The following is an 18,857-nucleotide window of genomic DNA, read 5'->3' as shown; positions in this document are numbered from 1 at the left end:
CCGCACGCCACGCGAAGGCTGGACGTTCGAGGAGGTTGTTATTAACCCTGCGTCAGCATCGGCAGGAAGGACCGGAAGTGTCCGGCCCATGGAGGATCAGTGTGCTCCCAATCAGAGTCAGAAGAGTTCTTATATGGAGAACGTAAAGCGCTCTTCTTTCCCGGCCAGCCAGCCAGCCCAAGGCTTTGAACCTGCCGCCCTCCGAACGTTGAGCCTCCCGGGGTTGGACAACACATAGTTGGAGTTTTCACAGTGGTATTTATTATCATACCCTCATAACATTATTTCCCTGCAATTTAAAAGCTATCTTTGCCACGCAAATTCCATTGCCGTGTCCTTTAACTAACTAATGCTTAGCAACAGGAAGGTAGCCAACAGTTGTGGTTCTCCAGTAAATTCACCAAATATAAAGCACAACAAGCATAATATACACAACAAAACCCGGATGGTAATTACTTCATTTATAATTATATTACTGATACATGTCCTTTGCATCAGATAGGCCAATATCATGAAGGGAAAGTGTTGGTGTATTCCTGAGGTGCCGTTGTGTTGGCGCTTCGCCGTGTCAACAAGGAGGAAGGGAGCAGCGAGGGTTGATGCGGAGAAACGGGTGATCGGCGCTGTCCAGGCCCAGGCACGGCACACCAGGGGCGGGCACCGAGGCAGCGGCACCCAGCACACGGCACACACCCAGCACTAGCCAGCAGACGCCAAGCCAGCCACTGGTACGGCGGGGAAGGGTAATTAGGGTGTGAAACATGGCTCGCCCTCCTGCCCCTGATAATAAACTGACGTATTCTTGTTATTATTCCCGCGGCGGGCGTGTCACTGGGCCTGTTGGGGGGGCAGCGCAAGGTGTCGTGTGGTGAGGTAGGGCACAAGGCAGGCAAGGGAATCACACAACCCAACGGTAGGTAATTACGTCTAGTCAGGGCCACCACCCGCCGCGGGGAGTGGTTGTCTCCGCACTGTCAGCTGTTTGGTGTTGTGTGCCTCGTCCATGCGCCTCATTCTTTGTGTATCTTATATTTATCACCAGCTTTTTATTCCATGCATTGCCGTATATTATGGAAACTCGCATAGCTGTCAAGGCCTGAGGAGGAATTTACATAACTGCACACCTGACATTAATTAAACACATAGCTTATGGCACACTTGTGAGACCAACTCTGGAATACTGCTCCATGGTGTGGGGTCCTTACACACACACAGAAACATTGATTGGCTAGAACAAATCAACACAAAGGTGGCATCACAACACGGATCAAACAACAAATAAACATGGAACCTTTTCATATACGCAGACAAGCACACAAACTTACACTTACGTACAAGATCACAAACACTCACATTGACACTGACCCACATACATACTTACACAATGCAAACAGTCAACGTACTCGTAACACACACATCCATAAATACCAAACATATCACACCAACACTGACGCATACAAGCACTCATACTTTCCACACACCATACATGACTGGAACAGCCTCCCTTAACAGATTTTAGACTGCGGTACAATAGACTCGTTCAGAAAACAAATACACACTCACGTCACCACAACACACCAACACTAACAATTACACTTGATTCACTTCCCTCCCCTGCACAGTCGGCTCCCCCGTCCCCCCAACAGCTAACACAAATATGCGTGTTATGCATCTGTACGGATGCCCTGCGCATTATTGTCCAGATCCAGATCCAGAGGCCAAGTCCAGTAACATTCTGTGGTTACTGTACTTTAGCTCCACCACATGAAACCACCATATATACCTTAATGTTATGGTTAAAGGGCCAAAATACATGCCCTTAAACCAAAACATCAAGTTGCACGTGGTTAAAAACTAATCTACTTACCAAACCTAAGGAAACCAACCTAACCAGTACACAACCATCAGCAATGCTGGCATGGTTATGTCAGGGTTGCTTAGGTTAGGTTAGTTTATAATCATGTGCACCTTCTTATTGTGGTTAAAGGGCATGTATTTTTGCCCTTTAACTATAATATGAAGGCATATATGGTATGTTGAGGTGGCTGAGCTAATCTTTACATTTACCTATTCCTCACAGCCCCTGATAAGAAAATGGCTTGGCAGCTCACTTGGCAAACAGTGATGAGTTGGTGTTTATCACTGATCACTCCCATGCTGAACACTCCTTGCCTCCTTACCCCGACAAATGTGTACAGATAACTACCAATACTCCCACAAACTCAGTAGAGTAGTAGAACATTTACATGGAGATATTTCATAGAAGAGTATATCGATTACTGTCAAGAGGTGATCATCTGCCACTGTTCTCCATGGGTCAAGCCATGCCTCGTACAAGCCTACCGGCCTTTTGCAGACTCCTATGTGGGAGTAACATACTACTTTGGTGGGCTAAACTGTGATTTCCATGTTGTTAGATTACTGATTTGGAGTTAATAGGTTAGTTCGGCTGAGATATGTTATTATCCTTAGGTTGGTTACGTTAGCGAGTCAGGATTGGTTAGTTACTAAACAAATAAGACTGCTTATTTCCATAATGAAGATCAATCATTCAGAACATTCAAACCTTTCCTTAAAACAGATTTTTAGTGTTAGTGAGTCAGGATTGGTTAGTTTAAATTTAAAATTTAAAATATATTTGTTTAAAATTAATAATTTAAAACTTCTAATTTCCAAAATGAAGATCAATCATTCAGAACATTCAAGCCTTTCCTTAAAACAGATTTTACTTGTAGAAAAAATATTGTGTTAGCATATTTTCAAGTTCATATCAAGTCATGTTATTGTAATGCCACACTCACCCTGCTTTGCAACAAAATCTAGGTTCTTTTAATTAAAGTCTTTGGAATTTTGATGTAAATTACACAAAATTCATGACATTCAGGAAGCAGATCATTCACTGTAGTTTACATATTATATTATTTATTTTTATTGTTGAAGAAATACATAGAAGCAAAAAGTGAGTATGCAAGAATTCAATTGACCAACGTTTGGTAGCTCTTGAAAACCTGTAATTTACCTGTGTCCCCCAATAGGAGAGAGTGTGATGGGGGAGATAGAGCTCGGAGCGGCCGCAGAGGCCACCATCCAGGCCTACAAGGAGTTGGCCCATGACCCCTCCAAGCGCCTCGCCCTTGCCCTGGTGGGTCACTAATTCTCCTTGGCAACACCAAGCATGCCTGTGTTGTGTTGTCATGTTCTGCAAGTGTACCAGTGCTGTCTGTTATGGTTTCTTTTACAAGGGTACTGGTTCATTGTGTTGTCATGTTTTCCAAGTGTACTAGTGCAGTGTGTTATATTCTTCCCAAGTGTACCAGTTTTGTGTGTTAGGTATGTCTTACAGGTGTGCTAATGCTGTGTGTTATAATTTTTTTCCAAGTTACCAATGAAATGTGTTATAATTTCTTCCAAGTCTGCCAGAGCAGTGTGTTTTAATTTCCTTCACAAATACTTTATTCCCCATGAAAACAACTCTTTCAGTACAAACCAACTCCCAAAGACAGTCACACCTCCTCACTTTCCTTTCCATGGAAATGACTACACATAGATTGTCTTGAACACATATCCACATAATGAAAAAGAAAATAGTAATTGTTATTGTGGTGGATCATTAAAAAAAATCCACTTCATTTCTCTTTCTCTCTTTATGTAAATGTACTGACACACGGTTCTCTCCCAGATTACATTCCACTTCACGTAGATGTACTTACACAACTACAATTTTTATCTCATAAGGCCCCAAGATGAACTTACACATCTACACCTTTTCTCTCATAAAGTTACACCGTGCCACCACACTTTTTATACTCGCACACATAAATTTCTCCTCTCACAACCCCTCACAACCCTCCCCCCCATCCCTCAGGACCGCACATGCATCCAGTTCCTGGCATACGTGGTGGCGGAGGGCGAGGGGCTGCTGGTGGACTCAGCGGTGGAGACCCTGGCACTCATCGCTGAGGCTAAGGAGTGCCGCTCCTCCCTGGCCAACACATTCGGGGTGCTGGAGGCCCTGCAAAGTGTAACAGAGTGAGTCGGGGGTTCCCTTACCTTGGGGCTGTGTGGACGAGAGATTACACGAGGGAAGAATTGTTTTTTTTTTAGGCGAATGACATGATTAACTCAGTCCTGGAATTGAGGAATAAGAATCACAAATCTTTTAGTTATTCAGTTTTTTAAGTTGCGATTAGGAAGATTCAGGCTACTTTGCTCGGTGGAATTTGACTACTCTGTTCAGTTGGGTTGATGAACTTTATTTGGTGAGATCAGGTAACTCGAGAACGAACATGGAGTAATAATGATAGTAACTGATAACAATTTTTCTACTCTAATAGTAGTAGTAGTAGTTATGAATTATGGGATATTTTATTATTACAGACATGAGTCACTTGTTTGCCAATATTTTTCCTACAATCACTGAATGACTTTTTACATTCAACAAGTATTGTCTGGTACATATAAGAGATTTCTATTCACTATCTGTCTATGCATCTCAGACAATCATGTTCCCTCTGGAGAAGTTTCCCCAAAGTGATGGCCTCAGGAGTAAGGTTTCCAGTTTTCCCCTTCGTGGCACTTTCTCTAAAGGCAAGAATCACAACTCAGGGCTAGAAGTCAACAACAAAAATGCATAACCTCACCTTGCTATTATTGCTGAATGGGGCACAAGGAACTTAGTGGCCTTCGATACCTTAAAACTCAATTTTTCTGTCTTAGAACTCAACATAGCCTCCCAAGCACCTGTCCCTTATATTTCAACACTCAGCTGTCCCCTTCTTCTACACGAAACATTATTGATCCCTCCTAAACTCAAAATTTCAACTGGAAACTTAATAGCTCATTTCTTGCAAAATCAGTTTCCTCAAGGGTAGGCATCATGTATTGTCTTAAGCCGGTAGCAGCGACGGGCCAAATTTGTACCATGATATAAACCCTTCAAAATAGATGATATATAAACTGAACACAAATGCTTTGATATATATTATGAAATGGTTTGTGTGAGTGATGATTTTTTCTCATTTTTCTCACTTAGAGGGACCTTTTAGGAACTTGATCCCTGCAGCTACCGGGTTAAGCAGTTCATCTCTATTCATATTTACAATTCACAAGAAAATCCAACTCTGCCTTATTGACCCGTAAACCATATTCTTTGACAGGGACGAGGAGAGGTACAGCGAGGCCTTGAGAGAGAAGGCGGCAGGACTCTTCACAAGCCTACAGTTTGCCAAGCACGTCAAGACCACAGAGGCTACCAAACTACAGACCTCATCGAGCGCCTCCACCTCCAACTCCACCGCCACCGACTCCTCCGCCAGCCAGGCCTCCCCAGCACACACTCCCACCTCCCCTGCTCCCTCCCCCACCCCATCCAAGCAGGCAGATAAGGTGGATGGGCCAAAGAAAAGTGGGAGTGAGGTGGCAGATGTGAGTGAGAGGAAGGTCAAACCCCCTGCCAAGGTTGAAAATGTGAGTTGGGTGGGAAAAAGAGGGAGAGAGTGTGTGTGTGTGTGTGTGTGTGTATTTACCTAGTTGTGAAATACAGGAAATGACCAGTACTAGGCTCGTGCTGTCCCGTTTCCATAACACTTATTATCCAGTTTGGCTTTAAATCCATGAATTGTTTTTGCACACACAGTCTCCTCGTCAAGTCCGTTCCATGTGTGTGTGTGTGTGTGTGTGTGTGTGTGTGTGTGTGTGTACAATAATGAGAGGAAATGAAAGGGCAGAAGTACACTAGCCATATCCATCCCCGTCTCTTCACCCCCTTCCCTTCTCTCTCTTACTCTCTCTACTTGTATCATTTGTTGTCTTCTTTCCTCTCCGTGCCTCCTTAGTCCTCTTCTTCACCTTTCCCCTTTTTCCTATGCTTCTCCCTCCCTCATCCTTCTCAATCCTTAATCCCCTTTCTTACCCTTTCTTTCCCATACTCTGTCCACTGTTCCCTTCCTCTATACTGTCCCTCACCCCTTTACATCCCCTCTCTACTCCTGTCCTTTCCATATTCTTCTCTTTTTATATCTTTTTCTTCTATCCCTGTCTACTTTCCTAATTCCCCAGGCTCCTTCATTCCCTTCTTTCTTTCCCTATCTCTCCCTCTCCCCTCCATTCTTTTCTTTATTTTCCCTTCTCTATTCCTCTGTCAACTCTCCCATACGATTCTCCTTCCCCTCCACTTAACCCCTGCCTTCCTCTCTCCCACACAGACACGAGAGATGCAGGCCCAGGCATCGGTGGAGAAGAGGGACAGTTTTCTGGGCATCCACAACTCCAAGGCTAAGGTGGTGACCCTCTTCGTTAAGGGAATGGTCAGCCCGGTAAGTTGAGTGTTGTAGAGGTGGTAGTGGTAGGTGTGTGAAGAATTAAATGGGCATCACAGGAGAGAGTAAGAGTTAGAGTATTGGATACGGATAATTGACGTGCCCCAGAATTGAATCGAACACTCCCAACACCAACCAAGGTCAAAGCTTACGTGGTTTGTATGGATAGGCCAACGCCGTGGTACATTAAACTAATTTCCTATATCACGGATCCGCGACACTTACGGGAAACTCGGAAATGCGTTAATTGTCCGAGTGACACGAGAAATCAATTTCAATGCACTTAGCTGAAGTAGGTGAGTGGATCAAGGCAGGATGTTGTGGCGGGCCAACTGTGGTGAGTGATGATGTTTCACCGGGAGGCCTGGTGGCCATGGACAGCAAATATCTGCTTGTGCTACACTGAGCATTGTTAATCTATGTACATAATGTACAAAGAAAAAATAATCCAGGACGTGGTGGTGAAGGCAAGATGGTAACTGCCCATAGGTGTTGATGTGTCGGGGGGTTGAGTGGGAAAGCTGGCCTTTGTGCCTCAAGTATACGTGTCATGAGTCACGGTGAAGCTTTGAAGCTTCAACACGTGACGTCACTTATCTGGCACGTCAGCCAATACACCAGCTCCGAATCGCTGGTATAAAAGTTAATTCTCCCATTCGTTGGTTCAACCGTCTTGAATTCGAATCATAATTGTCTTATTGAAATAATAACCCAAGTGCAATTTACCCAAGTGCAATTTTTCTCCCTGTTGTAAATAATATTTAACGGGAGGTAGATTCATACAGAAATTTCTGACAAGGTGTTTAGTAGTAGTAGTAGTAGTAGTAGTTGTAGGGTTAGCAGTACAGGTAAAAGTAATAGTAGTAGTGCTTTCAATTTAATTTTTCTTGTACTGTAACCTAATTTTCTGCCTGAGGTTAGTTAATGAGAGGAGCTCTAATAGCACAGTGGTTTAAAGAATAGTGATGGCAGTTGTGTTATTATTATTATTATTAGTGGTGGTAGCAGTAATGATAATGATAAGTACAGTTTTCTTACTGCTCTCATAGCCAGCCATCACCACAGGAACAGCAGTAGAAAGCGAGGAAATAAGTGATAAGTAGATGAACCAAGAAAGAAGGAAGCTACAGGAAAGTGATCTTAATATACTAAGTTTTTCAAGGTTTGGCATTTTGTATCATCAAGTTTTATCCTCCTCCCAGATGCTAACCATATATATGGGCCTTGTCTACCCATGTATGGAATATGCATCACACACACACACACACGCACAGCCTTTTTGAACATAGAGTCAAGAGCTTTTTGTTTCATCAGCCCCTCTCCTCTAAATGACCATCTTTTACTTTTAAATTCCGCTGCAGTGTTGCATCTCTTTCTATTTTCTATTGATGTTTTCATGCTGACTGCTCTTCTGAACTTGCTAACTGCATGCCTCCCCCACTCCCATGGCCCCGCTGCACATGACTTTTTACTCTAGCTCTTCCCTATACTGTCCAAATCCCTTTGGCAAGATATAACCAGCATCTTCACTCTTTCATCCATTTCAGTGGCAAACTCTAGAAGAGCCTTCCCCTGTCCTTATTTCCTCCTTCCTATGACATCAGTGCTTTTAAGAGGTGACACCTTCCTAACCAAATTTTGCCCTCCACTCAGATACACAACTACATTTTATATGAAAGAAACAATTAATGGCCTTTTTTTGTGCCCTTGAGGATTGACCTTTATTGACTGAATGATTGAGACCAATTGACTGAGACTGACTGACCTTTCTGGTAAAAAAAAGAATCCACCACCATGACCCTCCCCCTTCAGGAGCAGCGCCAGCGGGTGGAGGAGGAGCTGGTGCGGGTGCGGGGGCTCATCAGCATTGTGTTTGACCTGGGTCACTCCCGGGTGACCTGCCGGGTGAAGCGCGACCTCTCGGTGGAGAAGCTGGCGGCGGCAGTGGCCAGGACGGAGACCCTCGCCGCGCAGCAGGTCACCACCAACGACAAGGGCGAGGAGGTGGGTGGGGTGATGTGACCCTTGTGTAACCTCTTTCATTTATTTTTTATTTTTACTTGTTTAATTTTTATTTATTTATTCATATTTTCATTTATTTATATATCTTTTTATTTACTATTTTCTTTTATTTCTATTTACCCTGATTTATTTACTTACTGATTTTCTTATTTTTTTCTGTTTGACCTTTAATGACATTTGGGTGCCGTGTGTAAGTAAGGTCCTTCTTTAATGATGTGACCATTTTGATGTCTTTATTTTTATTTTTTTTATTTTTTTTGGTGGGCAAGGCAGTGTATGGTAAGATTCCATTAATCTGAACTCCACTGATCCACACTGCTAATCTGAATTTTTAAAGTTTCAAATTTTAATCCCAAAAATCCTGCAATATGAATCTTTATCACTGTCCCTGCACCCTGGTGAGACAGATATGCTCTAACTCACTTATTTTCCACAACTGTTCAGTATATAAAACTACCACAGCTCTGATTAAAAGGTGATTAAAGAATGGCCCAAGTTAGTCTAATACCAAACTGAGCACTATACCCACAGAGCCACCTGGCCCCTACCACAGTGATGAACTTAAAAAGAGTATTGTTTATCTTTACTGTGTCACAAAAGCTCCACTAAGTTTCTAAAGGCTCTATTTTTTTCAGTGTGGTGCAGACATTTTGAATTTTTTGCCACTAAATATGTTGTTCTTCATGTACAAAAATGTGGTAATAATTGAGAAAAATGTGGGAAAGAAAGACAGAGAAAGAGAGAGGGACCTTTAATTTATCATTCCCCCCCCCCCCCTCCTGCCCCCTCAGGAGATCATCCCGCTAGGCCAGACGCCTGTAGACCCCGCCACCACCACCTCCCCTGTGGACGACCTGCCTGACTACCTGCCCGAGGAGGACTTCGGGGTGAAGGACGCCACCTCCGCCATGGCCCCCAGTGGCTCCTTCATGGAGGCCGCATCCTCATGGATATCCAGCGCCTCCAACCTCCTGCAGAAGTCCTTTTACTGGTGACCGAGTGTCCTGTAGGATGGTGTTGAGGATGTTGTGTGTAGGATGGAGGTAAGGGCTTGCAGGATGGGGTAAGTATAAGGACGTGGAGGGTGTGTTCTTGCCACCATAAGTTTCCTACAGAAGTCCTTCTCTGGTGACTGTCCTGTAGGATGCAATGGCCTCTTTGTAGGATATAGTAAAGGCTAGTAGGATATTTTGTGGGATGGAGATAGGGATGTGTATGATGTCCTTGCTGCTTTTACTACTACATACAAAAGTTCTATTACTGGTGACCCATGGTTGTGTAGGATGCAGGTGAGGATAAGGCGGTAGGATGTTTTACCTCCTTTGCCTATAGAAGTCTTTTAATGGGTGGTCCAGTGTCCTGCAGGATGCTGTCATGTGTGAAGGGTATTTTTTGTAGGAAAGGGCTAAGGATATGTAGTGAAACAAAGCTGTTTTTGTTTCTTCCTTTGCCTATAGAAGTCATTTAATTGGTGGTCCAGTGCCCTGTAGGATGCTGTCATGGGTGAAGGATATTGTAGGATGGAGGCAATGATAATGAATAATATCTTTTTGCCTCCTTTGCCTACACGAGTCCTTTTGCCGATGGTCAAGTGTCCTGTAGGATGCTGTCATGTGTGAATGATATTTTTGTAGAATGGAGGCAAGGATAAAGGTGCAGGGCAGGACGCAGATACACTTATTAATGGACCTTGTTAGGTGTAACAAACAACAAAATTGGCAACACTACACCTTTCTAAGTATGAAGGTGGTGTGTGAGTGAGCCAGGTACTGCATACACCTACTTACACACTTATAAAACAAGGAATTATGTATTTAAGTGTTGGTAAAGAAAATATATATATAAAAATATACATGTAACTTGCATACATTCAAGATATTCATTCATACATATTCATGATGCACTTTAAGAGGAGAAGAGAGGAGAGAAATGCATTTACTCATTATCGTATCACTTCCATAAATGTCATGTTACCTGCTATTATTGTTCCTTCTTACCTGTGAAGAATCACCCACCTTTTCCCTTACCACACACGCCCCTTCCTGTTACTCCTTTCATATCCTTCCTTTAACAGTGATCTCATCATTTATTTTGCTTTGTATTTCACTTTTATCATCTTGTCCATCATTATTATTGTTTATTCTTACCTCCGTGGTGCAGTGGTTAGCGTACCTAGCTATGAATCCATGGGCATGGGTTTGAATCGCAGCCTGGTCAGTCGGTGTTCAGCTCACCCAGCTGTTCACTCTCCCTTTCGGGCTTGTCGATAATTTTGTACCTGGGGAAACCTGGCGAAGGTAAACTGGTAGCTCAAATGTCACATTGGCCCTGTGTCCCGGGGTAATGAGTTCTTACCCACCACAAGCTCCAGGGCCAGTGCAACGGAGATTAGCACCGTGACCACTCGCAGCTATAACGTATGCCCCCAACTTTATGTTTACCTTCACCCTCTATGAGTTATATGAATAATCTCTTAATAACTCCTGTTTTCCTTTTTAGTACCCCATCACCACACCTTCTGTTACCTGATCTCTCCCTTTTTATTCTCTTTAGTTACTGCCTTCACCCTCCGGATGTTATATCAGTTATGTCTCACTCATCACTCTTATATTTTATTTCCAAAACCCAGGCAACCCCACACTTACATCTCCTTCCCTTCCTTTACTCCATAATCACCTCCCCCTTCACACACACTGCCCCTTCCCCTCCCATGTCATGTCTCCATCTGTCACCCCATTCATTGCTAAGGTTCATATTAGTCATGTACATAGGTAAAGATAATCCATGATGCCTTGTAGCTATCCAAGAGTCACCCAGTTATATACAGTGTTCAGATTAACTTGGCAGATAAGCTCCTCCCCTTTCCTCCTTTGTGCTTATCATTGGCTAGTCCACAAGCAAGCCACGCCCCCTATCCAACCTCATGCTGGATGTGATTGGTGGATGCTGGGAAAGGGTAAATCGTACTGATGGTCCTTGGGCTGGTGTGAGTGGGGCGTATTTGCCAAGTTAATTTGAATGGGATACATATAGAGCTATTTAACTGTGCTGTGTGAAAATTTTATGCCGTTGTCTCAAACCTTATGAAGTTTTTGCCATTGATTGATCTTTTCGTCCATGTTTAAAACACACGCAGTGATATAAAAACGTTTGTTGTGTTTGGTGTTTGATTCGAGAGTGTACAAGAGTGCTACATCCCTGGTGACTTAGTTGTTTGCTGTGAAAATTTATAGAGAGAGAAAGCAAAAGGAAGTGTGAGTGAAAGGGAGGATGTCTGCTAAAAGAGTTCATATATTGTACCTAATAATACAGCTTCTGTCTAGTTTCCTACAGTCCATTAACACAAGGCTTTTACCGCGCCAAGTATTGTGTATCAGGTTGAGAAAGCTTTACGCTCAGTGTCTTTTAGTATAACATGAAACAATTTACAATAATATTTTAGTACTATGAAAGTTTAAAAATGGCTTACAATCACAGTTTATAGTGAACATACATAAAGCATAGTGGGGTATATTATATATTATTCATAAGCACCATTGCAATTGGGTCTCATACCAGGAAAAAAACTAGTGTGGAAAACTAAGGCGAGGTGCAGCACCAAACCATTGTTGAAGTATTGGCTCATAAACTTTATTTTGAAAATTTAGTAAAAGTCCTTTCATACAAATAGCTGTGGACCTGTTCCCGGTCAGCTTAGCAAATTTTTCACAACATTAGGCGACACACAAATTATTGCAAATGTACACCTGCATGTTGAGTAATATCACACATTAATGTGATCAGTTTGTTCAGTCATCTTAAAAGCATAGAACTGCTTTGTTACGTTTTGATTGCTGTGCTGATCCAGTGAAGTGTAATCCATTGCATGATATATAATCCCAGAGGTGCAAATCCACAGGGAAAATAAATTGCTCCACTTTCTACTTGCCTGACTACTTGTAATCATATATAACTCGTCTTGCATTGACATCAATACATTTTTTCCAATCACTCTTTTTGCCTGGTATTGTTGATATTTTTGGTGGCATATTGGTATCAGTGTGTAGCCATCACCCTTACATTAGGAAAACCTGCACCACCATCAACAGAAGAGAACAAGTGACAAGGGCTCGGGCTGTGTAGGGGTGGAGGGGAGAGGAGCCCAGAACAGTCACCCTCCCTTGCATTCTTGTAGCAGGTAATTATTTTCCAAAAATGAATGGCTGCTGCACAATACATTAAGAAACAAAACAGGAAATGTAAATTTTAATGTTTCTGAAGACTCCAAAGTCCTTGTTAATATTCCTAATTTTTACCACATACATACAAGTTTTTTCCTGAGATGAGTGTTAACTGCAGTGGTGTTTATGAGATGGCAAATATATCACAGTGGCAGTGTTTTAGTATATATCGCTACCAGTTTAAATACAGCTCTACGTCAGCCACACTCACCCCGCACCCACAGCCCAGCACACACACCTGCCTCACTGTTGCCTATACATAGCGTGTGTGTTATACATTGTCTCCCATGCTGTGTGGGGTGTGCAGGGAATGGTGAGAGATTGCAGGGTATGTTGGCCAAAGCATAGGAGTATATGGGAACAATTCAGATGATTGAGAATTAATAAGAGAGAGAAAATATTACTTAGGAAAATAACCGTCTCTGCATTTATCATCCAAAGTTAAATGTGATTACTGTTTTGTATGAGTCTCCTCCACGGTGGTCTGTTTTGTGTTATTTTTTCATGTTTTCGTCTAATGTCTTTCGTTACACAATCCATCCACCTCTTCCTCAGTCTCCCTCTCTCCCATCTACCTCGTACTTCCATTCTCATAACTTGTCTTTGTATGTTTTTCTCTGTTCATAGATCGTTTTTTATGTCATGGTTTCCTTTATATTATCCATCTACCTTTTCCTTGATCTCCCTCACTCCCTCTCTCCCTTTTGTCCTGTGCTTCCCTTCCCATCACTTGTCTCTCTTCCTTTCTCTTTGCACTTCCCTTCCCATCACTTGTCTCTCTTCCTTTCTCTTTGCACTTCCCTTCCCATTGCTTGTCTCCCTCTCTCCCTTCCACCCTGTACTCCCTTCCCATCACTGATCCCCTTCTCTCCCTTCACCCTTCCCTTCCCTCCTCATTCCGTCTCTCCCTTTCTCCCTTCGCCCTGTACGTACTTCCATTCTCCTTTCTCATCTTTTTACATAGTTCACTCCTCTCCTCACCTGTCCACATCAGCCCACCCTCAGTCTTAGCCTCGTAGAATAATAATAATGATTGTAATGTAAGATAATGCTCATTTTATTTTTATTTAAAGCTACATTAATCTTTACATCACAAACAGAGGATGACTTTCTTTATTTTCCTGGGTGACTCAGCTTCCACGCCTCACCGGCCTTGCCTCACGTAACTCCTCACTCCCCTTTTTGTCACTCACTCATGCCTCATTTCCATGTATTTCTTGGTTTGTTGTACAGTGTATGGTAACGTCTTAGCATTTTCAGCCTCCTTTTCCATTCTCTGCTCCTGTCTCCTCCTACTCTGGTTTGTTTTTTCATATTTCTTGCTTGATAGTGATTTTTTTTTGTGTTTGTTTATTTTTGCCCTTGAGCTGCTTCCTTCACTGTAAAAACAACAACAGTGATTTCTAAATGTCCGATCATGCATCTCATTCTCCTTGCCTCTTTTTTTGTAAGTCTGTGTCTGTTTTGTATCCTGTTACACATTTTTTACTGTTTTGATCTGCTTTCTTTCATTATTTGTAACTCAATCTATGCTTTCTTTCCTTCTAAGCATTCCATCAATTTTTTTTTTGTCTTGCTCAATTTACTTATTCCATTTCTTGCTATCATTTGTAACTCAATCTATGCTTTCTTTCCTTCTAAGCATTCCATCAACTTTTTTTTTGTCTTGCTCGATTTGCTTATTCCATTCCTTGCTACCATTTTTTGATATATATAACTGTGTCTATTTCCTCTTTTTCCTTCTACACAATTTCATCACATTATCTTTTCTTGTAATATCTAGTTGAGTTTGATCATTCATTCATGTCTATCACATTTAATATAGCTTTTTAATCATTGCCTTTCTCAGCATTCACATATTTTCCCTTTTTCTCGTAATGTATCGCTCGCTCTGACCTTTCATTGCCTCTGCATCATTCTGAATATCTAATGCTCAGTCATTCGTCTTTTTCTTCGTTTTGTTTAATGTCCTTTTTTTTCTCTTATGGGGCTTAGTCATTATTTCCCCTTTCCACATCATTCCCTCACTTTACCCTTGTCATCTAACACGCATCTCAGTTTACTTGTTTATTCTCAGTCCAGTTTAAGCTTATGTCTGTATTTCCTTTCTCTCAACACTTTTATTTCCCTGCTTTCATTGTACTTCAACTCTGTATTTCCTTTCTCTCAGCACTTTATATATATCTACTTTCATTATGCATTAACTTTCTATTTCTTGTTTTCCTTGCGCTGTACTCCACCATTTTTTGTAACATCATAGTTGAGTGTATTTTCCTTTTTTTCTACCATAGTATTCTACCTTTTTCAATATCTATAATTCATTCTATTTTCTCATTAACTTCACTTTCACTCACACACGTACTCTCTCTCACTTTTCCATTCCATTCTCTCCCTTTTCTAATCCCTCCATCTCTTTCCCCTTCTCTTGCCTTCTACATACAGATGCCATTCCTCCCTTCCCTTCAGTTTCCCTCCCTCTACTCCCTCTTATACTTCTTCTTTCCTCCCTTTCTGTACAGCTCCTTCCACTCCTTCACTCGCTTTGCACTGGTCATTCCATACTTTTACTTGTCTTCTCTCCCCTCTATTGTTACTCAGGCAGCTTACTGAAATCATTGCCGTAACCAGATGCATAGTTTTAAGATATTCCTTTTGTGCATTAACGTCTCAGCCAAGTCTTGCATTTAAAGCAGAGGAGAGAGAAATGTAAATAGTCTCGTGTAATGTTTCTCAGGTTGAACGCAAGACCTGATCAGTGTATTATTTGCCTAAGATACGACAGACAGGTATTCCTCATGCATTTACTACTATTTTGTACTCTGTGTTTACTTTTATGAATGCCGTTTTTCTGTGTTTAATTTTTTTCACTGGAGATTATTGTAACTTCATCGTAGCTCAGCGGTTGTCTGGATTGAGGTGATTAAATGATTTTCCTTAGCTGTCCGGTGTATGTCCGCCACCACAAACTTGCCAGAGCGTGTGTGTGTGAGAGAGAATGTGTGTGTGTGTGTGTGTGTGTGTGTGTGCATGAAGCAGTGTGCTGTAGAACATTCACTCTGCCTGTACTTGAGTGAATAGATCTGTGTACATACCAGAGAAGGAATGATAAAACAAATCGGTCATCACTGTTTCGTGACCTGATGTTTTTTTCTCTGACAATTGATGAACTAGATGAAATACTTCTATTCATTAAAACTAATAAATAAATAATACAAGTCTATATTCTGATTTGACTTTAAATAACTAGTAATAAAAGTCTTGAACACTGTATAAAAGACAAATTCGACAATACAGTAGAGAGAAAAAACCTGTACAGCATTTTCATGACGTAGTGAAAGTAGCAAAACAGATCATGTTGGAATGTGTGATTATGACGGTAAGAGAGGGAGCTTACCTTACCTCACCTTGGACCCCCAGGAAAGGAAAAGACTTAGAGGGGGAAGGGTCATCTAATATCTTTTAATTCTTAGGATAGATATTCTTATTAAGATTAGAAGCAATATTTTTTTAGGGGTAGAAGTAATAATATTTTTACCCCCTGGAAAGAGTGAATAAGAGTGTGATTTTTAGAGGGGGAGAAGTCACCTGCCATTACCTTTTAGTCCCCTGGAGAGAAAATATAAAACACAAAGACATTATTTTGGAGGGGAAGGAATGATTCATCACCTTTTGCCCTCGGGGAAAAAGACTCGGGCCTGTACCTACAAAGTTTCCCAGGAAGTGCATTGGAATCCTGCTCAGCTGGGATAGACTCATAGGATCTCTTTATTTTCCGAGGCAGAAACTCTTTATTTTGTTTAAGGCAGAGCAGTTAGATTTAGCATTTGTGATAATAAAAAATATTGCAATTCTATCAAAGGATGACAAAATCTGTTGTTAAAAGTGCGTGGTTGGCGTCAAGGCTGTGTTTTGTCAGTGTTCTGCCGCCAGTGTCAAGACACTTCTGTAATTTTTTTAAACTTCCCACCTTGGCCGTTGTACTTTTCAACTTTTTAGGGGCAGTGCTTCAGTGGTTTTTCTTTTTCATATTTGTTTTTTGCCTGCTGTATCTGTGGGCTTTTTCTTTTTATTTATTTTTTCCTTTGGCTGTCTCCTCTGCGGTAAAAATATTAAAGCACTTAGGATGAGATACACCACATCCCAAACATGCATGAGTCAAAGCCACAATCCTAAGTATTCCCCAATAAACCCTTACCATTTTCCAGTCCTGAGGAATTTTCTGCTCTGGGGAAGTTTATAAATACAGGCCCAGGTATTGGCAGGTGTTGTGTTGGGAAGTACAGGTTGTTGTCAGACTTGAGAATATATTTTAAAAAGCATAGAACGTGGAGGATGTTTTAAGCAGCCCCCACAGTTGTATGATATGTGCTATGTTATGTTAGAAATTAGGGGTTGTTAGGGAAGTGAGGGTGGCTCATAGCTAAAACTAAGTATTATTAAGAAAGAAAACGAGAAGCGAAAGTATGTTTGGATTTAAGTGATTATAGGCGGGGATACTTTTGCTTCTTGTTTTCTTAGTTTCTCATTTTCTTTCTTAATAATACTTAGTTTTAGCTATGAACCACCCTCACTTCTTTAACAACCCTTAATTCCTAACAGTTATTGCTACTGTATTTATAAATATGCTCAAATAGACAGTATGGCTGAGAGGAGGAGAAAGTTTGCGAGAAGTAAGATGAAAGTTAAATTTCTTGTATGTTTAATTTCATCACCATTCTTCTCCCTTTTGCTCTTCCTTGCATGTCCAGAAGAAGGGAAGGAAGAAGCCTAGGTTAAAGAGGTCAGTTAGCTTTTTTTGCATTTCTTATTCTAATGTAAAAGCGAATCGTTTCAGCCACTGATATGCACTGCTTCTGTGTGTAAGCTTGCTTCCGCTGCAGAGAATGGCATTGTGTAGATTTAGTATAAAGAGGCTGTGTTCTGATTGGCAGAGTTGAGTCGGTTGGTGTGTTATGTGAAGGAGTGTTGTGGGGAAATCCGTCTATGAACCTAGTAAATGAAATAAGGTACAAAGAAGTAGTCCAGCAAATAGTAACCATAAGTAACTACTCAACTCTCAATGGTCTTAGTGACTTTGAAAATGAAGTGAATATGACCAAAAAATAATGCAATACAGACCTAATGCAGGGAATCCTGTTGTTGTTGAAAGTATATAATGGAAGAAAAGAAGTCTATGATATTGTCTCAAAATGTTAAAGGAAATGAAACAAATTTGAAAAGTGGTGCTGCAGAGACTTTTCACAGCTTGCCTTGTTGGTTGATTGATTGATTAATTGTTGATGACGTCTCCAAGCAGCAAGTCCCAAGGTTTTAGAAATAGATTACTCTGATTGAAAACTGAAAATAAATGGAGCAAAAGCCATTAGATATCCGTTGTAGCAATGGTAACTGATTAGATTGTTGAAGATAAAATAGCTAATTCCTACGATGACTTAAGAATATAATTGACAGAAGGAGAAAGGAGAAGTAAAATAAAGCAAAGCAATCACCCTATGCCCCTGTCCACCCAGCAGTGAATGGGTACCAGGTATTAATTGGGGGTTGTGTCTTGTCTCCTATAATTCCTTCCTCCTCCTGTCTCTCTCCGGCACATGACCACAGATGTTGCGCTGACTAAACGAAACTTTCCAACTTTCCAATCATAGAAAAGACTTGATACTGTACAGACTCCAGCAGGTTGTATTGTGGCCGGCAGCCTCAGCCAATCATTCCCCCGGCACCCACACAGCGAGGGAGATGCAGCTTTCCGAGTCGTGTGACGGTTGATGTGTACTAACAATTATACTTCTTTGTTGACACATGTATACAAGTGATGGATTAAAGGACTATATTTAAATGATTTCTACTGCTCCTGTTGCCTTATTATAACACCTGAGCTCTGTTTGCTTGCCTGTCTGTCAAACTATCTAACACTATGCTAAACTCTAAGGGGTTATGTGTTCCTGCTCAAGGCTAACAGTCCGTGTAATCCCAGATCTAGCTTAGTTGGGGTGTGGCCTGCAACCCCTCCCCTCAAAACCTTGCTCAACTCAGGATATGAAGTGCAGAAAAACCCTGTTATTTGACCTTCTGTTATTCGATGTTCTGTTTGTTCAACATTTCAAATCACCTGTGCTTTTTTGTTTTGACATGCATTTCCACAAATTTGACATTATGTAATTCTCAAATCCTGGGCCAGTCATTAATTCTCAAACCGTGTCAGATATCCGCCAGCCCACCAGTTGGTGCTGCTGCTGGCAAGTCAAGTGCAAGGTTCTGCCTCACACTAAAACTTTGTCTTGCTGATTTGTCCACGAGA

At 41.5% G+C, this 18,857-nt stretch overlaps 1 protein-coding gene across 2 annotated transcripts; it reads left to right on the top strand.

Annotated features, from left to right (window-relative positions):
* Positions 1-559: 559 nt before the first annotated feature.
* Positions 560-18,408, top strand: LOC126985846 (armadillo repeat-containing protein 1-like). 2 transcript variants are annotated; one of them, XM_050841305.1, is made up of 7 exons: positions 560-743; positions 3,036-3,142; positions 3,866-4,029; positions 5,157-5,466; positions 6,204-6,314; positions 8,130-8,321; positions 9,131-18,408. In XM_050841305.1, exons 2-7 carry the CDS (start codon positions 3,047-3,049, stop codon positions 9,332-9,334), a joined length of 1,077 nt encoding a protein of 358 aa, XP_050697262.1. In that variant the 5' UTR covers positions 560-743; positions 3,036-3,046; the 3' UTR covers positions 9,335-18,408. The 2 variants fall into 2 exon arrangements, with proteins under 2 accessions (XP_050697262.1, XP_050697260.1); XM_050841303.1 differs by having other exon boundaries at positions 561-728.
* Positions 18,409-18,857: the final 449 nt, after the last annotated feature.

The sequence above is a fragment of the Eriocheir sinensis genome, chromosome 60 (genome assembly GCF_024679095.1).
Source record: "Eriocheir sinensis breed Jianghai 21 chromosome 60, ASM2467909v1, whole genome shotgun sequence".
Lineage (NCBI taxonomy): Eukaryota > Metazoa > Arthropoda > Malacostraca > Decapoda > Varunidae > Eriocheir > Eriocheir sinensis.
Note: the sequence above shows the minus strand (reverse complement) of the source record. Positions and strands in the feature narration are given on the sequence as shown.

Bases quoted from the DNA above. Each gene is read 5' to 3' on its own strand.
- LOC126985846 (XM_050841305.1), top strand. From the start codon at position 3,047: ATGGGGGAGATAGAGCTCGGAGCGGCCGCAGAGGCCACCATCCAGGCC. The intron at 4,030-5,156 runs GTGAGTCGGGGG...ATTCTTTGACAG, and splicing joins GCCCTGCAAAGTGTAACAGA to GGACGAGGAGAGGTACAGCG. The intron at 8,322-9,130 runs GTGGGTGGGGTG...CTGCCCCCTCAG, and splicing joins CCAACGACAAGGGCGAGGAG to GAGATCATCCCGCTAGGCCA.